A 25,040-nucleotide genomic window follows, 5' to 3' on the forward strand; every position below is an offset into this window, starting at 1 on the left:
CATGCTCAGAAGGTTTCTCCCCCCTAACACTGTCTGATACTGTAACCAGGCTTGATCGAGGTGAGTGGATTTACTGTATTCAATCAAAGATAAATGGATTAATTAATGGATGGATGAATGAATTAACGAATAAATGGATGAATTGATGAATTAATTAATGAATTAATGTATGGATGAATGAATGAACAAACAAATAAATGGGTGAATTAATTGATGAATGAATTAATGAATGAATGAAACAGTATTTTTTTATTTTTTATTTTTATTTTACCTTTATTTAACCAGGCAAGTCAGTTAAGAACAAATTCTTATTTTCAATGACGGCCTGGGAACAGTGGGTTAACTGCCTGTTCAGGGGCAGAACGACAGATTTGTACCTTGTCAGCTCGGGGGTTTGAACTCGCAACCTTCCGGTTACTAGTCCAACGCTCTAACCACTAGGCTACCCTGCCGCCCCTATCTACACAAAGGGATATTATTTTGCTGGTAGTGGATAGCTGTTCATTTCTGGGGCTTTTTGAGAGCAGCTAGCCTCACTGTAAAACTGTAGGAGTCATGAAAAGCTGATTAAGAGACCTGGTATTTATCCACTGGCTACACACTGGTGGAATCAACGTTGTTCCCACATAATTTAAATGAAATTAAGTTGATCCACTGCGGAATAGACGTTTAATTGACATCTGTGTCTTGGGTAGAAACAAAAAAAATTGCACTTCTGTTTATTGGAATTAATAGCAGGGTAATTCTGTAAAAATACCAAATGTCTGTGAAGGTTAATTCAGCAAACTGTATCTAATGTGGGCTTGTGAGCTCTCAAACGAAATGTAAGTTTGTCCCTTTCACGAAAACCAATAGCAGCTCAGTCCCTGACACAACTCAGCAAACAAGATAATTACTCAGGCAACCTGTGGGACACCCCAAAATGTCAGAGCCTCTCTGTAATTGCATGGGATATGCAACCCACCTCCGTCTCATCCAAACCAAAGCAAGATTCAAAACTGTTGTCCTCTGTACCCTTTCTGACACACATTCACTAAAGCCGTAATGATCGATAATGGTTTATTAAGATGAGCAAGTAAGACAATGTTCCTATGTAGCACAACATTGGCATTCACTAAGGGGAATTAACATAGTCCATTGGAGTGTTTGCCCTCCAATCCACTGCTGTGACTATTACCTTATCTAAAACAGCCATCTCCCTCCAATCCCCTGCTGATTTGACATTTATTGGCGCCTCCTCCGTACGCAAAACCCTTTGGAGTCAAGCTGATTGTTGTCCCCGATGTGGCCCAGAGCCACAGTGGATTGCTGGAGGGGAAACAAGGACCTTATTTAACATTTCAGCCCCCTACTGCTTCCTTCTCAATTTCTGTCACTTCCTGATTTCAGCACCATACTGCTCCTATCTCAATTACTGTCACTTCCTGATTTCAGCCCCATACTGCTCCTATCTCAATTACTGTCACTTCCTGATTTCAGCCCCATACTGCTCCTATCTCAATTACTGTCACTTCCTGATTTCAGCACCATACTGCTCCTATCTCAATTACTGTCACTTCCTGATTTCAGCCCCATACTGCTCCTATCTCAATTACTGTCACTTCCTGATTTCAGCCCCATACTGCTCCTATCTCAATTACTGTCACTTCCTGATTTCAGCCCCATACTGCTCCTATCTCAATTACTGTCACTTCCTGATTTCAGCACCATACTGCTCCTATCTCAATTACTGTCACTTCCTGATTTCAGCCCCTTAATACTACCATCTCAATTACTGTCACTTCCTGATTTCACTCCCCTAATACTACCATCTCAATTACTGTCACTTCCTGATTTCAGCCCCATACTGCTCCTATTTCAATTACTGTCACTTCCTTATTTCAGCCCCATACTGCTCCTATCTCAATTACTGTCACTTCCTGATTTCAGCACCATACTGCTCCTATCTCAATTACTGTCACTTCCTGATTTCAGCCCCCTAATACTACCATCTCAATTACTGTCACTTCCTGATTTCACTCCCCTAATACTACCATCTCAATTACTGTCACTTCCTGATTTCACTCCCCTACTGCTTCCATCTCAATTACTGTCACCTCCTGATTTCACTCCCCTACTGCTTCCATCTCAATTACTGTCACTTCCTGATTGCAGCCAGTACTAATCCCATCTCAATTACTGTCACTTTCTGAGTTCAGCCCTCTACTGCTCTACTCCCCAAATCCTCAGGAGTACCAGAAATCATAGTTAGAATGTTACCAGAATTTTTCCACCCTACCAGTCTGTGGATTACAGTAAAACCCTGATCCGACTCCATCCTTCTCTTTCCTCTATACAGGTACAAAAAGCAAGCAAAAAACACCCTGTAGAGAAAGTAATTTAGCATTCTAAGGAATGACAGAGGTTGACGAATTTACGGCCAGGTTCATAGTGACCATGGAGCCGGCAGCTGTGCTCACTGTCAACGCAGGAGACACCGGTACACATGGTCAAAGGCCACCCTTGTACAGAGCACAGCCCAGCTGAGGCTCATAAAGTAACAGGCGCCTTTGTACGGAATCCTAAGTTTTTTTTTATTTATTTTTTTACTTATCAGCAGAAACAGTAACAATCGTATGGAAAGGAGAGTAGATTAAATTAGATGAGTTTATTAGTCACATGCATGGTGGGGCAGATGTCATAGCAGGATACAGTGAAATTCTTATGCTATCGAAAAGGAGAGTAGAGATTGAAAAGGAGAGTGGAGATTGAAAAGGAGAGTGGAGATTGAAAAGGAGAGTGGAGATTGAAAAGGAGAGTGGAGATTGAAAAGGGGAGTGGAGCCCGAAAAGGAGAGTGGAGATTTGAGCTGTTATGCTACACCTTTATTCAGTGCTAGTGTTACAGACAGGTTCCATGCTATATATATATATTTCCTTATAAAAGAAACAAAGAAATATCAAAGACAAAAAGGGAAACAAGCTCTGCCTGTAACTGGGTCCTCCGAACACCCGCGTGTGAGACAGGTGTGATTTGAGAGTGCACAGATTCCCTTGACACGAGCTTCTGCTCAAATGAGGCTGACAGCAGGCACAGCGGTAGAGAACAAGATGCTCCATGTGAAGAAAATGAATGAGGAAATACATCACCCAACAACTGCACTCAACGCTTTTTTTTTTCTCCCAATAATTACAGAGGCAAAGTCAGGACCAAACCCCATGATGGAAATGTCCCCCTCCCAGGCAAGAGGTCAACGCTGTACCCTTTCCTCCCTCTCGGTTGTCTGCGTTCATTGGCAGGCTCTGATGGGTGATGATGAAGCATCTCTCTCTCTCTCACACAGACCATTGCTCTCTCCTTGAAGTACCCTGGCATCAGATGCTACTAGACCTATAAAGAGCATTACCCTCTTTATGAAAGAAAGTCACAGGGAGGAACCAAGGGCAGTGGTTCAGAGGACCAGAGCCAAGGAAAAAGCACCGGACTGTAAATTGAGTAGGACTGGCATTTTAGAAAGCACACAGACCCACAGCAACCCTCCATACATCATCCTGGAAGTCATTTATCAACAACATAAACAGCATGAAGGGACTTGATGATACCACAGTTAGTTAATGGGTCCCTAATTGGAAAACCAACTGACTGTAATAAAAAGACAAGACGTTTGCTGTAGGGGTAAATACAATAGGAACGTTCCTAATGTGTCTACAGTCTGATAATTAACATGGTTAGTATAATTAACATGGTCAGTATGATTAACATGGTCAGTATGATTAACATGGTCAGTATAATTAACATGGTCAGTATGATTAATTAACATGGTCAGTATAATTAACATGGTCAGTATGATTAACATGGTCAGTATAATTAACATGGTCAGTATGATTAACATGGTCAGTATGATTAACATGGTCAGTATGATTAACATGGTCAGTATGATTAATATGGTCAGTATGATTAACATGGTCAGTATGATTAACATGGTCAGTATAATTAACATGGTCAGTATAATTAACATGGTCAGTATACATTTACATGAAATGTATAACGAACATAGTCACAGTGCCCATTGTAGCTTTAATGACCTACATGACCAAAAGGGAGAACGGAAAGTGCAGATGTGATTTGAAGCTAAAATTTCAGCAGATGTTCATTGAACAAAACAATGTGAAATGTGAATTCATTATATGCTCTGAATAACTGTAGGGTTGAAGAAAATCAGGCTGGATGCCCTCCACCAGCCTGGGCAAGATTCTCATGAAGACAGTCAGACGTCTAGACCAGAGAGACAGTGTTATAGGTTTGTGCCCGAGTCGTTTAGAGAGGTATGACCAAACAGTCTCCAGCACCAACTGGCAAACTCTCCACACAACACCTCCATACAGTATGAGTGAGGTCAGCCCACGACAAAGAAAGAGTTCACTGGTGTCTTACAATCTACCACACTGACCACATGCAGTCCCTTCAGATCAGTGTTGCTGGTATAACTCCACTGTGAATGTCCACTCACATTACATAATATCCTGGTTGCACTGTATGGTTAGTCATTAGATGACTCATCATACAAAAGCTCTGAGATGGTGAACTCTAGAGAAATCCATAAAGAGTCCTAGAGAAAGTACAAACAATCCTAGAGAACGTATAAAGAATCCTAGAGAATATATAAAGAATCCTAGAGAATATATAAAGAATCCTAGAGCATGTATAAAGAATCCTAGAGAATATATAAAGAATCATAGAGAATGTATAAAGAATCCTAGAGAATGTATAAAGAATCCTAGAGAATGTATAAAGAATCCTAGAGAATGTATAAAGAATCCTAGAGAATATATAAAGAATCATAGAGAATGTATAAAGAATCCTAGAGAATGTATAAAGAATCCTAGAGAATGTATAAAGAATCCTAGAGAATATATAAAGAATCCTAGAGAATGTATAAAGAATCCTAGAGAATGTATAAAGAATCATAGAGAATGTATAAAGAATCATAGAGAATGTATAAAGAATCCTAGAGAATGTATAAAGAATCCTAGAGAATATATAAAGAATCCTAGAGAATGTATAAAGAATCCTAGAGAATATATAAAGAATCCTAGAGCAAGTATAAAGAATCCTAGAGCATGTATAAAGAATCCTAGAGAATATATAAAGAATCCTAGAGCATGTATAAAGAATCCTAGAGAATATATAAAGAATCCTAGAGAATGTATAAAGAATCCTAGAGAATATATAAAGAATCCTAGAGCAAGTATAAAGAATCATAGAGAATGTATAAAGAATCCTAGAGAATGTATAAAGAATCCTAGAGAATGTATAAAGAATCATAGAGAATGTATAAAGAATCCTAGAGCAAGTATAAAGAATCCTAGAGAATGTATAAAGAATCATAGAGAATGTATAAAGAATCCTAGAGAATATATAAAGAATCATAGAGAATGTATAAAGAATCCTAGAGAATGTATAAAGAATCCTAGAGAATGTATAAAGAATCCTAGAGAATGTATAAAGAATCCTAGAGAATATATAAAGAATCATAGAGAATGTATAAAGAATCCTAGAGAATGTATAAAGAATCCTAGAGAATGTATAAAGAATCCTAGAGAATATATAAAGAATCCTAGAGAATGTATAAAGAATCCTAGAGAATGTATAAAGAATCATAGAGAATGTATAAAGAATCATAGAGAATGTATAAAGAATCCTAGAGAATGTATAAAGAATCCTAGAGAATATATAAAGAATCCTAGAGAATGTATAAAGAATCCTAGAGAATATATAAAGAATCCTAGAGCAAGTATAAAGAATCCTAGAGCATGTATAAAGAATCCTAGAGAATATATAAAGAATCCTAGAGCATGTATAAAGAATCCTAGAGAATATATAAAGAATCCTAGAGAATGTATAAAGAATCCTAGAGAATATATAAAGAATCCTAGAGCAAGTATAAAGAATCATAGAGAATGTATAAAGAATCCTAGAGAATGTATAAAAAATCCTAGAGAATGTATAAAGAATCATAGAGAATGTATAAAGAATCCTAGAGCAAGTATAAAGAATCCTAGAGAATGTATAAAGAATCATAGAGAATGTATAAAGAATCCTAGAGAATGTATAAAGAATCATAGAGAATGTATAAAGAATCCTAGAGAATGTATAAAGAATCCTAGAGAATGTATAAAGAATCATAGAGAATGTATAAAGAATCCTAGAGAATGTATAAAGAATCCTAGAGAATGTATAAAGAATCCTAGAGAATGTATAAAGAATCCTAGAGCATGTATAAAGAATCCTAGAGAATGTATAAAGAATCCTAGAGAATGTATAAAGAATCCTAGAGAATATATAAAGAATCCTAGAGAATGTATAAAGAATCCTAGAGAATGTATAAAGAATCCTAGAGAATATATAAAGAATCATAGAGAATGTATAAAGAATCCTAGAGAATGTATAAAGAATCCTAGAGAATATATAAAGAATCCTAGAGAATGTATAAAGAATCATAGAGAATGTATAAAGAATCATAGAGAATGTATAAAGAATCCTAGAGCAAGTATAAAGAATCCTAGAGAATGTATAAAGAATCCTAGAGAATGTATAAAGAATCCTAGAGAATATATAAAGAATCATAGAGCATGTATAAAGAATCCTAGAGAATGTATAAAGAATCCTAGAGAATGTATGAAGAATCTTAGAGAATGTTTAAAGAATCCTAGAGAATGTATAAAGAATCCTAGAGAATGTATAAAGAATCCTAGAGAATATATAAAGAATCCTAGAGAATATATAAAGAATCATAGAGAATGTATAAAGAATCCTAGAGAATGTATAAAGAATCCTAGAGAATATATAAAGAATCCTAGAGAATGTATAAAGAATCCTAGAGAATATATAAAGAATCCTAGAGAATGTATAAAGAATCCTAGAGAATATATAAAGAATCCTAGAGAATGTATAAAGAATCCTAGAGAATATATAAAGAATCCTAGAGCAAGTATAAAGAATCCTAGAGCATGTATAAAGAATCCTAGAGAATATATAAAGAATCCTAGAGAATGTATAAAGAATCCTAGAGAATGTTTAAAGAATCTTAGAGAATGTTTAAAGAATCCTAGAGAATGTATAAAGAATCCTAGAGAATATATAAAGAATCCTAGAGCATGTATAAAGAATCCTAGAGCATGTATAAAGAATCCTAGAGAATATATAAAGAATCCTAGAGCATGTATAAAGAATCCTAGAGAATATATAAAGAATCCTAGAGCATGTATAAAGAATCCTAGAGAATATATAAAGAATCCTAGAGAATGTATAAAGAATCCTAGAGAATGTTTAAAGAATCCTAGAGCAAGTATAAAGAATCCTAGAGCATGTATAAAGAATCCTAGAGAATATATAAAGAATCCTAGAGCATGTATAAAGAATCCTAGAGAATATATAAAGAATCTTAGAGAATGTTTAAAGAATCTTAGAGAATGTTTAAAGAATCCTAGAGAATGTATAAAGAATCCTAGAGAATGTATAAAGAATCTTAGAGAATGTTTAAAGAATCTTAGAGAATGTTTAAAGAATCCTAGAGAATGTATAAAGAATCCTAGAGAATATATAAAGAATCCTAGAGCATGTATAAAGAATCCTAGAGAATATATAAAGAATCCTAGAGAATGTATAAAGAATCCTAGAGAATATATAAAGAATCCTAGAGCAAGTATAAAGAATCCTAGAGCATGTATAAAGAATCCTAGAGAATATATAAAGAATCCTAGAGCATGTATAAAGAATCCTAGAGAATATATAAAGAATCCTAGAGCATGTATAAAGAATCCTAGAGAATATATAAAGAATCCTAGAGAATGTATAAAGAATCCTAGAGAATATATAAAGAATCCTAGAGCAAGTATAAAGAATCCTAGAGCAAGTATAAAGAATCCTAGAGAAAGCATAAATAATCCTAGAGAATGTATAAAGAATCCTAGAGAATGTATAAAGAATCCTAGAGCATGTATAAAGAATCCTAGAGAATGTATAAAGAATCCTAGAGAATGTATAAAGAATCCTAGAGAATGTATAAAGAATCCTAGAGCATGTATAAAGAATCCTAGAGAATGTATAAAGAATCCTAGAGAATGTATAAAGAATCCTAGAGAATGTATAAAGAATCTTAGAGAATGTTTAAAGAATCCTAGAGAATGTATAAAGAATCCTAGAGAATATATAAAGAATCCTAGAGAACTCAAAGTCTTCTGAAATACACCAGCTACAGTCCATAGACTCGTGTAAAGTACAGACTTGATAAAAAAATCCACAATAACCTTGCGTTTTCAGATAATAATTTGTTGAGATGGTCTATTACATTGTAACTATAGATCCGTCCACTAGACAACCTCGTGTGCCTCTCCATCATTGCCTCAAGGGGACAATGTCAAAAGCAGAAGACTGATTTCCCAGAAGAGACATTGACCGAGAGTGATCAACGATGATTCATGTTGACTAAGTGCAAAGTAATGCCCTCCCAAATGGACACCAGGTTAGTAATCTGCAGTCTCTTTTCATGGTCAATCATGGCCTGTATTCACAAAGCTTCTACGAGTAGAAGTCCTGGCCTGGGAACAGTATTCCTTTTAAAATCATAATGAATAGGATTACATGGACAGGGTAAGACCTGATCCGAGATCAGTAATCCTACTTGGAGAGGCTTTATGAATAAAGGTCCTGCTCTAATTTACAGACAGATACCATTGTAGTAAACATCCAGTAATATACAAGTATTGATTTGGCTCTCTTCCCTGTCAAAAGTATTACTTAATAATAGGTGAGTTCATAATTAAGTGGCGTTTTGTGTCCTGCTACAAGAATTGAAATCCATATATCTGGTCCCTTGAAATACGATACAGCATTAGGTACTTATTTTTGTCAATAATATCAAGATGAAAAAGATACAGCTAAAAAGAAAATGGTCATTGCTGTGAAGCAATCTTCCACACTGTGAACCAATCTTCCACACTGTGAAGCAATCTTCCACACTGTGAAGCAATCTTCCTCACTGTGAACCAATCTTCCACACTGTGAAGCAATCTTCCTCACTGTGAACCAATCTTCCACACTGTGAAGCAATCTTCCTCACTGTGAACCAATCTTCCACACTGTGAAGCAATCTTCCTCACTGTGAACCAATCTTCCACACTGTGAACCAATCTTCCACACTGTGAACCAATCTTCCTCACTGTGAACCAATCTTCCACACTGTGAACCAATCTTCCACACTGTGAACCAATCTTCCACACTGTGAACCAATCTTCCACACTGTGAACCAATCTTCCACACTGTGAACCAATCTTCCACACTGTGAACCAATCTTCCACACTGTGAACCAATCTTCCACACTGTGAACCAATCTTCCACACTGTGAACCAATCTTCCACACTGTGAAGATTGTGCAACATCTCTTGAGGCTCACTGTGCAATGTACCATCCATTAATCAGTTGATACGCCATGTTTACAATAGGCTATTCTGCAGGCATGCTAAAATACTTGTATACGCTCCTGGTGCAAACTCCTAACACCACCTACTCACGTTGGGGCCAACAGACACACACACGAACACACACACGCACACACACACACACACGCACGAACAAATGTACACACAGACACACACACACACACGGACAAATGTACAAACACACACACACGGACACACGCACAAACACACACACACGTTTCCCCTTCCCAATGTCACAGCACTGTGGGATATCTAAGTGAATGCAGACTGGGGACTGTAACGACTGCACTCTGCACCTGCCTGTGCCATGACAACAAACTGGGCTCTTTTATGTGCAGGGAGAGCAGTCAGCACAATGGGATGTTTTACAAAGAAACAAAGAGAGAGTGTGTGTGTGTGTGTATGTGTGTGTGTGTGTGTATGTGTGTGTGTGTGTAACACAGTACTAATCACAGGCATAATCCTGCTCTGTTTTATTAATCAATCCTTCTAGGTTCCACCTGGTGACCTCATAATATACTAAATATTGAACACGACCATGTCTTGTCTATTAGCCAGCCTGTGTGAGTCCAACCATGCTAATAGACACAGATAATAACACTGTGGGACAATGGGGTCTGGCCGGGCACGGCTGGGAGAATGGCTCAGACTTCATGGAAAGCTAAGTGATTTAATCCAATGTAGAATGGAACTGCTGTACTACATGGACAGCTAGGGACAAGTAGACTAACTGTGTGGGTACACATACTAGTCTGTGATAGGCTAAGCAGTAGTGATATAATGACATATATTCAAAGGTAAACCCTTATACCTTGATGAAGACAGCTTGTCTGTTGAAACGTTGGTCAACAGGTTATTACATTATAGCATCTGAGCTCCTAGAGTGTGAGGGTCTCCTTTTCTGTTTCAAGTGTTCTACTTCGCTAGCCAGCACCTCTAATAAACAGGTGTTCTACTCCACTAGCCAGCACATCGCCTAAATAGGTGTTCTACTCCGCTAGCCAGCACCTCTAATAAACAGGTGTTCTACTCCGCTAGCCAGGACCTCTAATAAACAGGTGTTCTACTCCGCTAGCCAGCACCTCTAATAAACAGGTGTTCTACTCTGCTAGCCAGCACCTCTAATAAACAGGTGTTCTACTCCACTAGCCAGCACCTCTAATAAACAGGTGTTCTACTCCACTAGCCAGCACCTCTAATAAACAGGTGTTCTACTCTGCTAGCCAGCACCTCTAATAAACAGGTGTTCTACTCTGCTAGCCAGCACCTCTAATAAACAGGCGTTCTACTCCGCTAGCCAGCACCTCTAATAAACAGGTGTTCTACTCCGCTAGCCAGCACCTCTAATAAACAGGTGTTCTACTCTGCTAGCCAGCACCTCTAATAAACAGGTGTTCTACTCTGCTAGCCAGCACCTCTAATAAACAGGTGTTCTACTCCGCTAGCCAGCACCTCTAATAAACAGGTGTTTTACTCCGCTAGCCAGCACCTCTAATAAACAGGTGTTCTACTCCACTAGCCAGCACCTCTAATAAACAGGTGTTCTACTCCACTAGCCAGCACCTCTAATAAACAGGTGTTCTACTCCACTAGCCAGCACCTCTAATAAACAGGTGTTCTACTCCACTACCCAGCACCTCTAATAAACAGGTGTTCTACTCCACTAGCCAGCACCTCTAATAAACAGGTGTTCTACTCCACTAGCCAGCACCTCTAATAAACAGGTGTTCTACTCCACTAGCCAGCACCTCTAATAAACAGGTGTTCTACTCCGCTAGCCAGCACCTCTAATAAACAGGTGTTTTACTCCGCTAGCCAGCACCTCTAATAAACAGGTGTTTTACTCCGCTAGCCAGCACCTCTAATAAACAGGTGTTCTACTCCGCTAGCCAGCACCTCTAATAAACAGGTGTTCTACTCCACTAGCCAGCACCTCTAATAAACAGGTGTTCTACTCCGCTAGCCAGCACCTCTAATAAACAGGTGTTTTACTCCGCTAGCCAGCACCTCTAATAAACAGGTGTTTTACTCCGCTAGCCAGCACCTCTAATAAACAGGTGTTCTACTCCACTAGCCAGCACCTCTAATAAACAGGTGTTCTACTCCGCTAGCCAGCACCTCTAATAAACAGGTGTTTTACTCCGCTAGCCAGCACCTCTAATAAACAGGTGTTTTACTCCGCTAGCCAGCACCTCTAATAAACAGGTGTTTTACTCCGCTAGCCAGCACCTCTAATAAACAGGTGTTCTACTCTGCTAGCCAGCACCTCTAATAAACAGGTGTTCTACTCCACTAGCCAGCACCTCTAATAAACAGGTGTTCTACTCCACTAGCCAGCACCTCTAATAAACAGGTGTTCTACTCCACTAGCCAGCACCTCTAATAAACAGGTGTTCTACTCCACTAGCCAGCACCTCTAATAAACAGGTGTTCTACTCCACTAGCCAGCACCTCTAATAAACAGGTGTTCTACTCCGCTAGCCAGCACCTCTAATAAACAGGTGTTTTACTCCGCTAGCCAGCACCTCTAATAAACAGGTGTTTTACTCCGCTAGCCAGCACCTCTAATAAACAGGTGTTTTACTCCGCTAGCCAGCACCTCTAATAAACAGGTGTTCTACTCCGCTAGCCAGCACCTCTAATAAACAGGTGTTCTACTCCGCTAGCCAGCACCTCTAATAAACAGGTGTTCTACTCCACTAGCCAGCACCTCTAATAAACAGGTGTTCTACTCCACTAGCCAGCACCTCTAATAAACAGGTGTTCTACTCCGCTAGCCAGCACCTCTAATAAACAAGTGTTTTACTCCGCTAGCCAGCACCTCTAATAAACAGGTGTTCTACTCCACTAGCCAGCACCTCTAATAAACAGGTGTTTTACTCCACTAGCCAGCACCTCTAATAAACAGGTGTTCTACTCCACTAGCCAGCACCTCTAATAAACAGGTGTTCTAATCCGCTAGCCAGCACCTCTAATAAACAGGTGTTCTACTCCGCTAGCCAGCACCTCTAATAAATAGGTGTTCTACTCCACTAGCCAGCACCTCTAATAAACAGGTGTTCTACTCTGCTAGCCAGCACCTCTAATAAACAGGTGTTCTACTCCGCTAGCCAGCACCTCTAATAAACAGGTGTTCTACTCCGCTAGCCAGCACCTCTAATAAACAGGTGTTCTACTCCACTAGCCAGCACCTCTAATAAACAGGTGTTCTACTCTGCTAGCCAGCACCTCTAATAAACAGGCGTTCTACTCCGCTAGCCAGCACCTCTAATAAACAGGTGTTCTACTCCACTAGCCAGCACCTCTAATAAACAGGTGTTTTACTCCACTAGCCAGCACATCTAATAAACAGGTGTTCTACTCCACTAGCCAGCACCTCTAATAAACAGGTGTTCTACTCCACTAGCCAGCACCTCTAATAAACAGGTGTTTTACTCCGCTAGCCAGCACCTCTAATAAACAGGTGTTCTACTCCACTAGCCAGCACCTCTAATAAACAGGTGTTTTACTCCACTAGCCAGCACCTCTAATAAACAGGTGTTCTACTCCGCTAGCCAGCACCTCTAATAAACAGGTGTTCTACTCCGCTAGCCAGCACCTCTAATAAACAGGTGTTCTACTCTGCTAGCCAGCACCTCTAATAAACAGGTGTTCTACTCTGCTAGCCAGCACCTCTAATAAACAGGTGTTCTACTCCGCTAGCCAGCACCTCTAATAAACAGGTGTTCTACTCTGCTAGCCAGCACCTCTAATAAACAGGTGTTCTACTCCACTAGCCAGCACCTCTAATAAACAGGTGTTCTACTCTGCTAGCCAGCACCTCTAATAAACAGGTGTTCTACTCCACTAGCCAGCACCTCTAATAAACAGGTGTTTTACTCCACTAGCCAGCACCTCTAATAAACAGGTGTTCTACTCCACTAGCCAGCACCTCTAATAAACAGGTGTTTTACTCCGCTAGCCAGCACCTCTAATAAACAGGTGTTCTACTCCACTAGCCAGCACCTCTAATAAACAGGTGTTTTACTCCGCTAGCCAGCACCTCTAATAAACAGGTGTTCTACTCCACTAGCCAGCACCTCTCCTAAACAGGTGTTCTACTCCGCTAGCCAGCACCTCTAATAAACAGGTGTTCTACTCCACTAGCCAGCACCTCTAATAAACAGGTGTTTTACTCCACTAGCCAGCACCTCTAATAAACAGGTGTTCTACTCCACTAGCCAGCACCTCTAATAAACAGGTGTTTTACTCCGCTAGCCAGCACCTCTAATAAACAGGTGTTTTACTCCACTAGCCAGCACCTCTAATAAACAGGTGTTCTACTCCACTAGCCAGCACCTCTAATAAACAGGTGTTCTACTCCACTAGCCAGCACCTCTAATAAACAGGTGTTCTACTCCACTAGCCAGCACCTCTAATAAACAGGTGTTCTACTCCACTAGCCAGCACCTCTAATAAACAGGTGTTCTACTCCACTAGCCAGCACCTCTAATAAACAGGTGTTCTACTCCACTAGCCAGCACCTCTAATAAACAGGTGTTCTACTCCACTAGCCAGCACCTCTAATAAACAGGTGTTCTACTCCGCTAGCCAGCACCTCTAATAAACAGGTGTTCTACTCCGCTAGCCAGCACCTCTAATAAACAGGTGTTCTACTCCACTAGCCAGCACCTCTAATAAACAGGTGTTCTACTCCACTAGCCAGCACCTCTAATAAACAGGTGTTCTACTCCACTAGCCAGCACCTCTAATAAACAGGTGTTCTACTCCACTAGCCAGCACCTCTAATAAACAGGTGTTCTACTCCGCTAGCCAGCACCTCTAATAAACAGGTGTTTTACTCCGCTAGCCAGCACCTCTAATAAACAGGTTTTTTTCTCCGCTAGCCAGCACCTCTAATAAACAGGTGTTTTACTCCGCTAGCCAGCACCTCTAATAAACAGGTGTTCTACTCCGCTAGCCAGCACCTCTAATAAACAGGTGTTCTACTCCACTAGCCAGCACCTCTAATAAACAGGTGTTCTACTCCACTAGCCAGCACCTCTAATAAACAGGTGTTCTACTCCACTAGCCAGCACCTCTAATAAACAGGTGTTCTAATCCGCTAGCCAGCACCTCTAATAAACAGGTGTTCTACTCCGCTAGCCAGCACCTCTAATAAATAGGTGTTCTACTCCACTAGCCAGCACCTCTAATAAACAGGTGTTCTACTCTGCTAGCCAGCACCTCTAATAAACAGGTGTTCTACTCCGCTAGCCAGCACCTCTAATAAACAGGTGTTCTACTCCGCTAGCCAGCACCTCTAATAAACAGGTGTTCTACTCCACTAGCCAGCACCTCTAATAAACAGGTGTTCTACTCTGCTAGCCAGCACCTCTAATAAACAGGCGTTCTACTCCGCTAGCCAGCACCTCTAATAAACAGGTGTTCTACTCCACTAGCCAGCACCTCTAATAAACAGGTGTTTTACTCCACTAGCCAGCACATCTAATAAACAGGTGTTCTACTCCACTAGCCAGCACCTCTAATAAACAGGTGTTCTACTCCACTAGCCAGCACCTCTAATAAACAGGTGTTTTACTCCGCTAGCCAGCACCTCTAATAAACAGGTGTTCTACTCCACTAGCCAGCACCTCTAATAAACAGGTGTTTTACTCCACTAGCCAGCACCTCTAATAAACAGGTGTTCTACTCCGCTAGCCAGCACCTCTAATAAACAGGTGTTCTACTCCGCTAGCCAGCACCTCTAATAAACAGGTGTTCTACTCTGCTAGCCAGCACCTCTAATAAACAGGTGTTCTACTCTGCTAGCCAGCACCTCTAATAAACAGGTGTTCTACTCCGCTAGCCAGCACCTCTAATAAACAGGTGTTCTACTCTGCTAGCCAGCACCTCTAATAAACAGGTGTTCTACTCCACTAGCCAGCACCTCTAATAAACAGGTGTTCTACTCTGCTAGCCAGCACCTCTAATAAACAGGTGTTCTACTCCACTAGCCAGCACCTCTAATAAACAGGTGTTTTACTCCACTAGCCAGCACCTCTAATAAACAGGTGTTCTACTCCACTAGCCAGCACCTCTAATAAACAGGTGTTTTACTCCGCTAGCCAGCACCTCTAATAAACAGGTGTTCTACTCCACTAGCCAGCACCTCTAATAAACAGGTGTTTTACTCCGCTAGCCAGCACCTCTAATAAACAGGTGTTCTACTCCACTAGCCAGCACCTCTCCTAAACAGGTGTTCTACTCCGCTAGCCAGCACCTCTAATAAACAGGTGTTCTACTCCACTAGCCAGCACCTCTAATAAACAGGTGTTTTACTCCACTAGCCAGCACCTCTAATAAACAGGTGTTCTACTCCACTAGCCAGCACCTCTAATAAACAGGTGTTTTACTCCGCTAGCCAGCACCTCTAATAAACAGGTGTTTTACTCCACTAGCCAGCACCTCTAATAAACAGGTGTTCTACTCCACTAGCCAGCACCTCTAATAAACAGGTGTTCTACTCCACTAGCCAGCACCTCTAATAAACAGGTGTTCTACTCCACTAGCCAGCACCTCTAATAAACAGGTGTTCTACTCCACTAGCCAGCACCTCTAATAAACAGGTGTTCTACTCCACTAGCCAGCACCTCTAATAAACAGGTGTTCTACTCCACTAGCCAGCACCTCTAATAAACAGGTGTTCTACTCCACTAGCCAGCACCTCTAATAAACAGGTGTTCTACTCCGCTAGCCAGCACCTCTAATAAACAGGTGTTCTACTCCGCTAGCCAGCACCTCTAATAAACAGGTGTTCTACTCCACTAGCCAGCACCTCTAATAAACAGGTGTTCTACTCCACTAGCCAGCACCTCTAATAAACAGGTGTTCTACTCCACTAGCCAGCACCTCTAATAAACAGGTGTTCTACTCCACTAGCCAGCACCTCTAATAAACAGGTGTTCTACTCCGCTAGCCAGCACCTCTAATAAACAGGTGTTTTACTCCGCTAGCCAGCACCTCTAATAAACAGGTTTTTTTCTCCGCTAGCCAGCACCTCTAATAAACAGGTGTTTTACTCCGCTAGCCAGCACCTCTAATAAACAGGTGTTCTACTCCGCTAGCCAGCACCTCTAATAAACAGGTGTTTTACTCCGCTAGCCAGCACCTCTAATAAACAGGTGTTTTACTCCACTAGCCAGCACCTCTAATAAACAGGTGTTCTACTCCACTAGCTAGCACCTCTCCTAAACAGGTGTTCTACTCCGCTAGCCAGCACCTCTAATAAACAGGTGTTTTACTCCACTAGCCAGCACCTCTAATAAACAGGTGTTCTACTCCACTAGCTAGCACCTCTCCTAAACAGGTGTTTTACTCCGCTAGCCAGCACCTCTAATAAACAGGTGTTTTACTCCACTAGCCAGCACCTCTAATAAACAGGTGTTCTACTCCACTAGCCAGCACCTCTAATAAACAGGTGTTCTACTCCACTAGCCAGCACCTCTCCTAAACAGGTGTGCGTTTCTTTCACCTCCAATTGTTTTTTGCATGGCATAGAAAATGAGACTCAAGTATTCGGTTTGGACCTTGAGCCTACATTTACACACAAATTACCTCTGACTGTCTTCATAGGAACTGAACCAACACAATACATTTTGCCTTGATAATTATTCAATGTGAGTATGAAAATCATCCAGTGTTGATAGGGAGAGGGAAGGGGTGTGCTGATGGAAAGCATTCATTATCGTCCAGATCTCCTCAGATTGCCACCGTGCATCACTTTACTGTCCAGCCATAACACCAAGGATGGAAAGAGTTGCCTAAACTTAAGTTTTTCACCAAATATCCTCACTGTCTAGCGGTAACAACGTTGTCCTCTAGAGATGTGTTAGGGTAACGACGTTGTCCTCTGGAGATGTGTTAGGGTAACGATGTTGTCCTCTGGAGATGTGTTAGGGTAACGACGTTGTCCTCTAGAGATGTGTTAGGGTAACGACGTTGTCCTCTGGAGATGTGTTAGGGTAACGATGTTGTCCTCTGGAGATGTGTTAGGGTAACGATGTTGTCCTCTGGAGATGTGTTAGGGTAACGACGTTGTCCTCTGGAGATGTGTTAGGGTAACGACGTTGTCCTCTGGAGATGTGTTAGGGTAACGATGTTGTCCTCTGGAGATGTGTTAGGGTAACGATGTTGTCCTCTGGAGATGTGTTAGGGTAACGACGTTGTCCTCTAGAGATGTGTTAGGGTAACGACGTTGTCCTCTAGAGATGTGTTAGGGTAACGACGTTGTCCTCTAGAGATGTGTTAGGGTAACGGCGTTGTCCTCTAGAGATGTGTTAGGGTAACAACGTTGTCCTCTAGAGATGTGTTAGGGTAACGGCGTTGTCCTCTGGAGATGTGTTATGTTAACAACGTTGTCCTCTGGAGATGTGTTAGGGTAACGATGTTGTCCTCTGGAGATGTGTTAGGGTAACGACATTGTCCTCTGGAGATGTGTTAGGGTAACGACGTTGTCCTCTGGAGATGTGTTAGGGTAACGACGTTGTCCTCTGGAGATGTGTTAGGGTAACGATGTTGTCCTCTGGAGATGTGTTAGGGTAACGATGTTGTCCTCTGGAGATGTGTTAGGGTAACGACGTTGTCCTCTAGAGATGTGTTAGGGTAACGACGTTGTCCTCTAGAGATGTGTTAGGGTAACGATGTTGTCCTCTAGAGATGTGTTAGGGTAACGGCGTTGTCCTCTAGAGATGTGTTAGGGTAACGACGTTGTCCTCTAGAGATGTGTTAGGGTAACGGCGTTGTCCTCTGGAGATGTGTTATGTTAACAACGTTGTCCTCTGGAGATGTGTTAGGGTAACGATGTTGTCCTCTGGAGATGTGTTAGGGTAACGATGTTGTCCTCTGGAGATGTGTTAGGGTAACGACGTTGTCCTCTGGAGATGTGTTAGGGTAACGATGTTGTCCTCTGGAGATGTGTTAGGGTAACGACGTTGTCCTCTAGAGATGTGTTAGGGTAACGACGTTGTCCTCTGGAGATGTGTTAGGGTAACGACATTGTCCTCTGGAGATGTGTTAGGGTAACGACGTTGTCCTCTGGAGATGTGTTAGGGTAACGACGTTGTCCTCTGGAGATGTGTTAGGGTAACGATGTTGTCCTCTGGAGATGTGTTAGGGTAACGATGTTGTCCTCTGGAGATGTGTTAGGGTAACGACGTTGTCCTCTAGAGATGTGTTAGGGTAACGACGTTGTCCTCTGGAGATGTGTTAGGGTAACGATGTTGTCCTCTGGAGATGTGTTAGGGTAACGGCGTTGTCCTCTGGAGATGTGTTATGTTAACAACGTTGTCCTCTGGAGATGTGTCACGGACTGGCAGTTCATTTATTTTCTGAACTGTCATAATGAATGCTGTTTACAGAGGCCTTGGGGTGACCAGGGTGCAAAGTGCGCAGTAGCATATTAATCAGACTTCAAGCAAAGACCACTGAGTGGGTATCAACAGTGAAAATGTCTTACTGATCTGAAAAGAGATGATGACGAGACGACCATGCAGCCTATATGACTGCTGTTGTGTGCCTACGAGGGATGGGCATCAGGTGTCAATAGCATTAGATCAAGAAAGTGGTATAGGCTATGCAAATTGAACTGCGGAAGGTAATGTTGACATGCAGAGGTCGACACCAGATGTAGGCTACCCCAGGGCCGGCTCCAGGCGGTCCTTGACCCCAAGTATTAGTATTATTTTATTTTTAACTCAGTCTCAACATGCTTTTGAGAATAGTAGAATACCGAGTTACTGACCGGGCATGACGGTTACGTGCCCAGGGGCCCAGACCTCCAGGGGGCCCCCACTGATTTTATTAGCCACTCTCACTTAAATATCAATGGCATAATTCATGGCAAAATGTGTAGAATTTCACGCTGGCATTTCTTGTCATGAATCTTGTCCTAAAGGCAGCTCTGCAGACTGGTCACTAACTGGCACAGCCACAAAGTCATCAAATCTCATTTTAAACCTTAACCACACTGCCAATCCTAATGCCTAACTCTAACCTTAAATTTAGACCAAAAATATATTTTTGTGTTCATAAATTATTAAGATTTAGCCAATTTGGACTTTGCAGCTGGCCCATCTAGCAGAAATTGCTCAGTTCTACCTACAAGGCAAGATTCATAATAATAAATATCAAGCTGCTTAAATTTCAGGAAATATGATTTATATCTGCAAAAATGTCTCTCCACCCGATGGCAAAATGTGTAGAGTTGCAACCAAATATGGCATAGGGCCCCAAAAAGGCTAGATTTTGATGCAATTATACACATTTTGCCATTGAGACATTTTTGCGGTTTCCGCTAGATTGGCCGGCTGCAAAGTCCAAATTGGCTAAATCTAAAAAAAATTGGGCTACCCCCCTAAGTATCATGTTCAGGGTACACTCTAAATCAGTGTAACCAATACTGCTTATACCAACACATGCAGCAAACACAGTATTGTCCAAATCACTTCTAAGAACTTGATTCATCAATATATTGTCTCAGGTGCAATGTATTGTCTCAGCTTGATTCGAGACATAAAACCTTCCCAAATAATAGAGCCCTAAAACCGTTTTCAACATTGTACTATAAGAAACCGTGAAGATTACAATAGGTTTCAAATAATCAATCCAATGGCTTGCCAAATAATGATGTATCTGCGTGCTGTGTTTGGTGCCAACCCACTGGGCACAGACATCAATTTAACTTCCATTCCACGTTGGTTCCACCTAATAAATTTGAAATGACGTGAAAACAACGTTGATTCAACCAGTGTGTGCCAATGTGGAACGCGCAACAGTTAAATCCCAGCCCACCAAAGCCTACGGTCTATTGGCTGAGGGAAGGCTTGTCTACCCGTTTAGGTAAAGGTCTATCAAAAAGGGTGTTGTGAGGTTTTAAATCAAGACGTTGTTTTGTTTGGTGTTCTAGGCGTAACACTCGCCCACAATGATGTAACCTTTGTGGAAGAGGAATAGTATTGTAGATTAAATAGATGCCAATTTCTATCCCTATATGTCCCTTTGGGCTATATATTCTCTCCCTCAAACCCGAGGTAATCAGATAGATGAGGAATATGTCTGTAACCTTCTCTGTAGTCTCCTACATTGTAACTAACGCGCCTAACACACGTTTTTTTTAAACAGGCGCTTGCACCTTCCATCATTTACCATTCTCCTTTCCTTTTTTTTAAACAAATATAGTTTCAGTATAACGATTTACAGAAATCCTATTTTTAATAAAATAGGTGGATGACGAGTTTGAAATGGTTCTACGGTATCCGAGAAAAGATGCATATAGATGCATATGCGTAATCTCCCCTAAACAATACACCGGTTAATAGGCATAGGCAACTCACGTATTCGCTTGAGCATACGGCAAGAATATTTATTGAGCTCTCGCTCAATGCCTGCATTGAACGGGAAGCCTGGCAAGTAAATGCGTCCCCTTAGCTCTAGCCTATTTTTATGCTTTTTTACTGCACAGCCGAATCTTCCCGTACAAGAAGACACCACCCTCCAAAAAAAATGTTTTTAAAGTATTAAGACATAATTACTGCATAAGACATCAAAGGATTGTTCCTTACCTCGCGCACACGTGACCATCATAAAAAATACGAGATTCCAAAATATAACTCCAGTTTTAATCCTCATTTTTTTAGCTTGGAAAAAGTCCTCTGGACCGCATCTAATACATCCTCTCTTGAAAAGCTTTAAGAAGTCCATCGACCTGATTCGATATCCCTCTATGTCATCTGTTATCATGTTATTCTCTTCTCAATCTCCTCCGTTTCTGAGCCGGTAGCAGTGTGTCTTCCGTGGTGGCTGGTGCGCGGTCACAGATCGAAGTGAACGGCGTTGCTGGGATGCCACAGCAACCTTGACGAGGACTCAACCATCTCACCAACAGGGGCAAAACTCTCAGCTCGATTCCTTGCGAGCTGGTAGGTTGTTTAAACTGAAGTTTTTTTATCTAGTGTTTTCTGTCAAAATATCTCACCACATGAGCAGAGATAGTGACATAGCCATCAAATAAAAACAATCATGAACCACAATAGTCAAGTGCATTCCCACGGAAACACGCTGAACGAAAATAGAAACGCAACATGTAAAATGCTGGTCCCATGTTTCACGAGCAGAAATAAAAGATCCCTGACATTTTCCATACTGCGCAAAAAAATGTTTTATCTCAAATGTTGTGCACAACTTTGTTTATGTCCCTGTTAGTGAGCATTTCTCCTTCGTCAATATAATCCATACAACTGACATGTGGCATATCAAGAAACTGATTAAACAGCATGATCATTACACAGGTGCACCTTGTGCTGGGAACAATAAAAGGTGCTGTGGAGTATTTCTGTCTGTAATAAAGCCCTTTTGTAGGGGAAAACTCATTCTGATTGGCTTGGCCTGGCTCCCAAGAGGGTGGGCCTATGTCCTCCCAGGCCCACCTATTGCAGTGCCCCTGTGAAATCCATAGATTAGGGCCTTATGAATTTATTTAAATTGACTGATTTCCTTATATGAACTGTAATGCAGAAAAATCTTTAAAATTGTTGCATGTTGCGTTTATATTGTTGTTCAGTGTAAATACATATATCAGATCTTCTCAGTGCCGATTATAGGCTATGGTAGGTTAATCTTTAACCAATAATTGTTATTTTTATTTTATTTCACAAAATCCTAAATCGAATGTATAGTTGTTGTTGCCATGTAGACGTACTTTTTGACAACACTTTTAATGAGAAAATGACACCAAACTTAATAATAAGTGAGTTCTGTTTGGTAAAGGAATGATGATTCAAGAAAATATCTCCTTTCCATTGCAATGGTGGCATTCGTTGTTGAATTGTAATGGAAGAATTGATGTAACCTACGTATTCTTTAACTAATTGCAGTTATTTAATCGTAATTTCGTGAAATTACCCTGGCATAAGCCATCCTCTCAAATACTGGTGACACCATTCCGATGTAAACCAGCTGCATAATTCTACCGCATTTGAATCAGAAGATACATTGCATCTGCCCGGATTCAAATTCCCTTTTCAACTCTAAAGTTGAGTTATTTCCAGGACTAAGTTGCAGTGTAGAAGGCCACTCCTGCCATCTACAGGCTATGTGCCCCGTCAAATTCTCTCGTCAATGACAACCCTGAATCGCTCTCTCTTTTCGCTCCGTTCTGTCTCTCTCTCGTTCTCCCTCCCTCCCCCCCCCCCCCCCCCCCACACACACACAGACACACTACGTCTTTTTAAGTTCCGACAAATTTGAATATGTGTGTTATCTAGCCACTATGTGTCTGTGTTTTCACATCCAACACGCTTTACCTTCTACTGTTCATTACTGACTCTTTAATGTACAAATTATACATAAACAAAAAACAAATGTTGGTGTCTATTTTGCCATTATTGCGCACTATAGGCTACTGTGTGTGTCTTTTTGAATCGCCCTGTATAATTGCGAAGGGCTCGTGAAGTCAAACGCTCGAAGGCGCGAGGCTCTTGGAACTCTCCAAGGTGCTGAAGTCTGCATTCTACAAATCAGTATTTCGAGCGTTTTGTTTCAAGAGGAGAGACGGAGATCGAGTAAGGCAATCCGCTGTCTTCGTGTCGCAGATAGACGTTGCATTTTAATGAACCCAAAGCCACATGACATACATAGCGTTGGGCTCCCCAGTGGCGCAGCGGTCTAATGCACTGCGCCTCGGTGCTGAGAGGCGTCACTACAGACCCGGTTTCGATTCCATGCTCAATCACAACCGGCTGCGATTGGGAGTCCCGTAGGGTGGCGCACAATTGTCTTGCCTAGTTTTAAAACAAACAGAGGTAGGAGCATCCCAGGTTTCTGTATACAGGCTCCCTTCGTCCTCCAGTCTAAGGCTTATATATATTTTGACGTTGTTTGCACTGATATGTGACATGTATTTATGCCCCCCAAAAATTTGAGGCTCAAAATGACGGGTCACCACTGCCTGAGAGAGAGGGTGCCATAATCAAATGAAAAATGTCACCTGAGAGAGAGGGTGCCATAAAATAGTCAAATATGTCACCTGAGAGAGAGGGTGCCATAATATAGTCAAATACATCACCTGAGAGAGAGGGTGCCATAATATAATCAAATACATCACCTGAGAGAGAGGGTGCCATAAAATAGTCAAATATCTCACCTGAGAGAGAGGGTGCCATAATCTAGTCAAATACGTCACCTGAGAGAGAGGGTGCCATAATCTAATCAAATATGTCACCTGAGAGAGAGGGTGCCATAATCTAGTCAAATACGTCACCTGAGAGAGAGGGTGCCATAATCTAATCAAATACATCACCTGAGAGAGAGGGTGCCATAATCTAATAAAATATGTCACCTGAGAGAGAGGGTGCCATAATATAATCAAATATGTCACCTGAGAGAGAGGGTGCCATAAAATAATCAAATATGTCACCTGAGAGAGAGGGTGCCAAAATATATTCAAATATGTCACCTGAGAGAGAGGGTGCCATAAAATAGTAAAATACGTCACCTGAGAGAGAGGGTGCCATAATTTTATCAAATATGTCACCTGAGAGAGAGGGTGCCATAAAATAATCAAATATGTCACCTGAGAGAGAGGGTGCCATAATATAATCAAATATGTCACCTGAGAGAGAGGGTGCCATAATATAATCAAATACATCACCTGAGAGAGAGGGTGCCATAATATAATCAAATACGTCACCTGAGAGAGAGGGTGCCATAAATCTTCCTCGTGTCAATCTCAATAATTGGTTTCTCTCTCTCCAGTGTCATGACGTGGCCCTGTTGGGGAGGTTCATGACCCCCATAAATACCTTTCCCCCTTTTCTCTCTCTACTCTACAGAATGGACTCTTGGAAAGCCCGTTGTTAATTAACATAGAGAGAGTATGGTAACATCAAAAGGTTGGGAATGGAACCATATTTCGGTGATCCAACCAGTTGAAAGTGTCCGTTGGTACTTAAAGATTATGATGTCCGATTAGTGGTCGTCTGAGACATTATATCTAATGATAGGACGACATAAATTGTTACTTGGAAAGTCTACACATTCTAGTTATCAGATTCACATGGAATTGTTGTGCAATTTAAATATTTAAATAGGAAACTATTTGTGAAAAGATTAAGTGTAACTTTAGTTTTTTAAATGAGAGAATTGTTTTCATAAGCAAAATATGCTCACTCAGTGGCCACGCCCTTGTGAATAGGCATTGGTTGGAAATGATGAACCATCCCCTTTTCTACATTTCTATAAGAGCCCCCCGTGACCCAATTCACAGCGGACTAAGCCAACCCCAGCGTGAGCTGTGGTTACTAATGGTTAAAAGACTACAACCTAACGAAATTAACATTGTGTTCCGGATTACGTGAGGACTGATGTCCATACGTTTAAAAGGGCTAATTTCAACATGGACGTGATGATCGCCACGCTGGAAGGAAGAATTTTGACTACACCAGCCAGAATATAGCATGAGTTTAGTATGGCAACTTGGTATGAACTTTGAACTCTTTTTCACTAAGGAAGTGATACATCCTAGAT

General features: G+C 41.1%; 1 protein-coding gene across 1 annotated transcript in view; it reads right to left on the reverse strand.

Moving 5' to 3' along the window:
- Positions 1 to 21,322, reverse strand: part of csmd3b (CUB and Sushi multiple domains 3b) — an 826,488-nt gene extending 805,166 nt beyond the window's left edge. Inside the window, exon 1 of the mRNA XM_036953488.1 lies at positions 21,080 to 21,322. Within this exon, the coding sequence (XP_036809383.1) occupies positions 21,080 to 21,257 (178 nt within the window). The 5' untranslated portion in view covers positions 21,258 to 21,322. The remainder of the gene's footprint in view (positions 1 to 21,079) is intronic.
- Between the last annotated feature and the right edge of the window lie 3,718 nt (positions 21,323 to 25,040).

This window comes from Oncorhynchus mykiss, chromosome 18, assembly GCF_013265735.2.
Source record: "Oncorhynchus mykiss isolate Arlee chromosome 18, USDA_OmykA_1.1, whole genome shotgun sequence".
In the NCBI taxonomy this organism is placed as follows: Eukaryota; Metazoa; Chordata; class Actinopteri; order Salmoniformes; family Salmonidae; genus Oncorhynchus; species Oncorhynchus mykiss.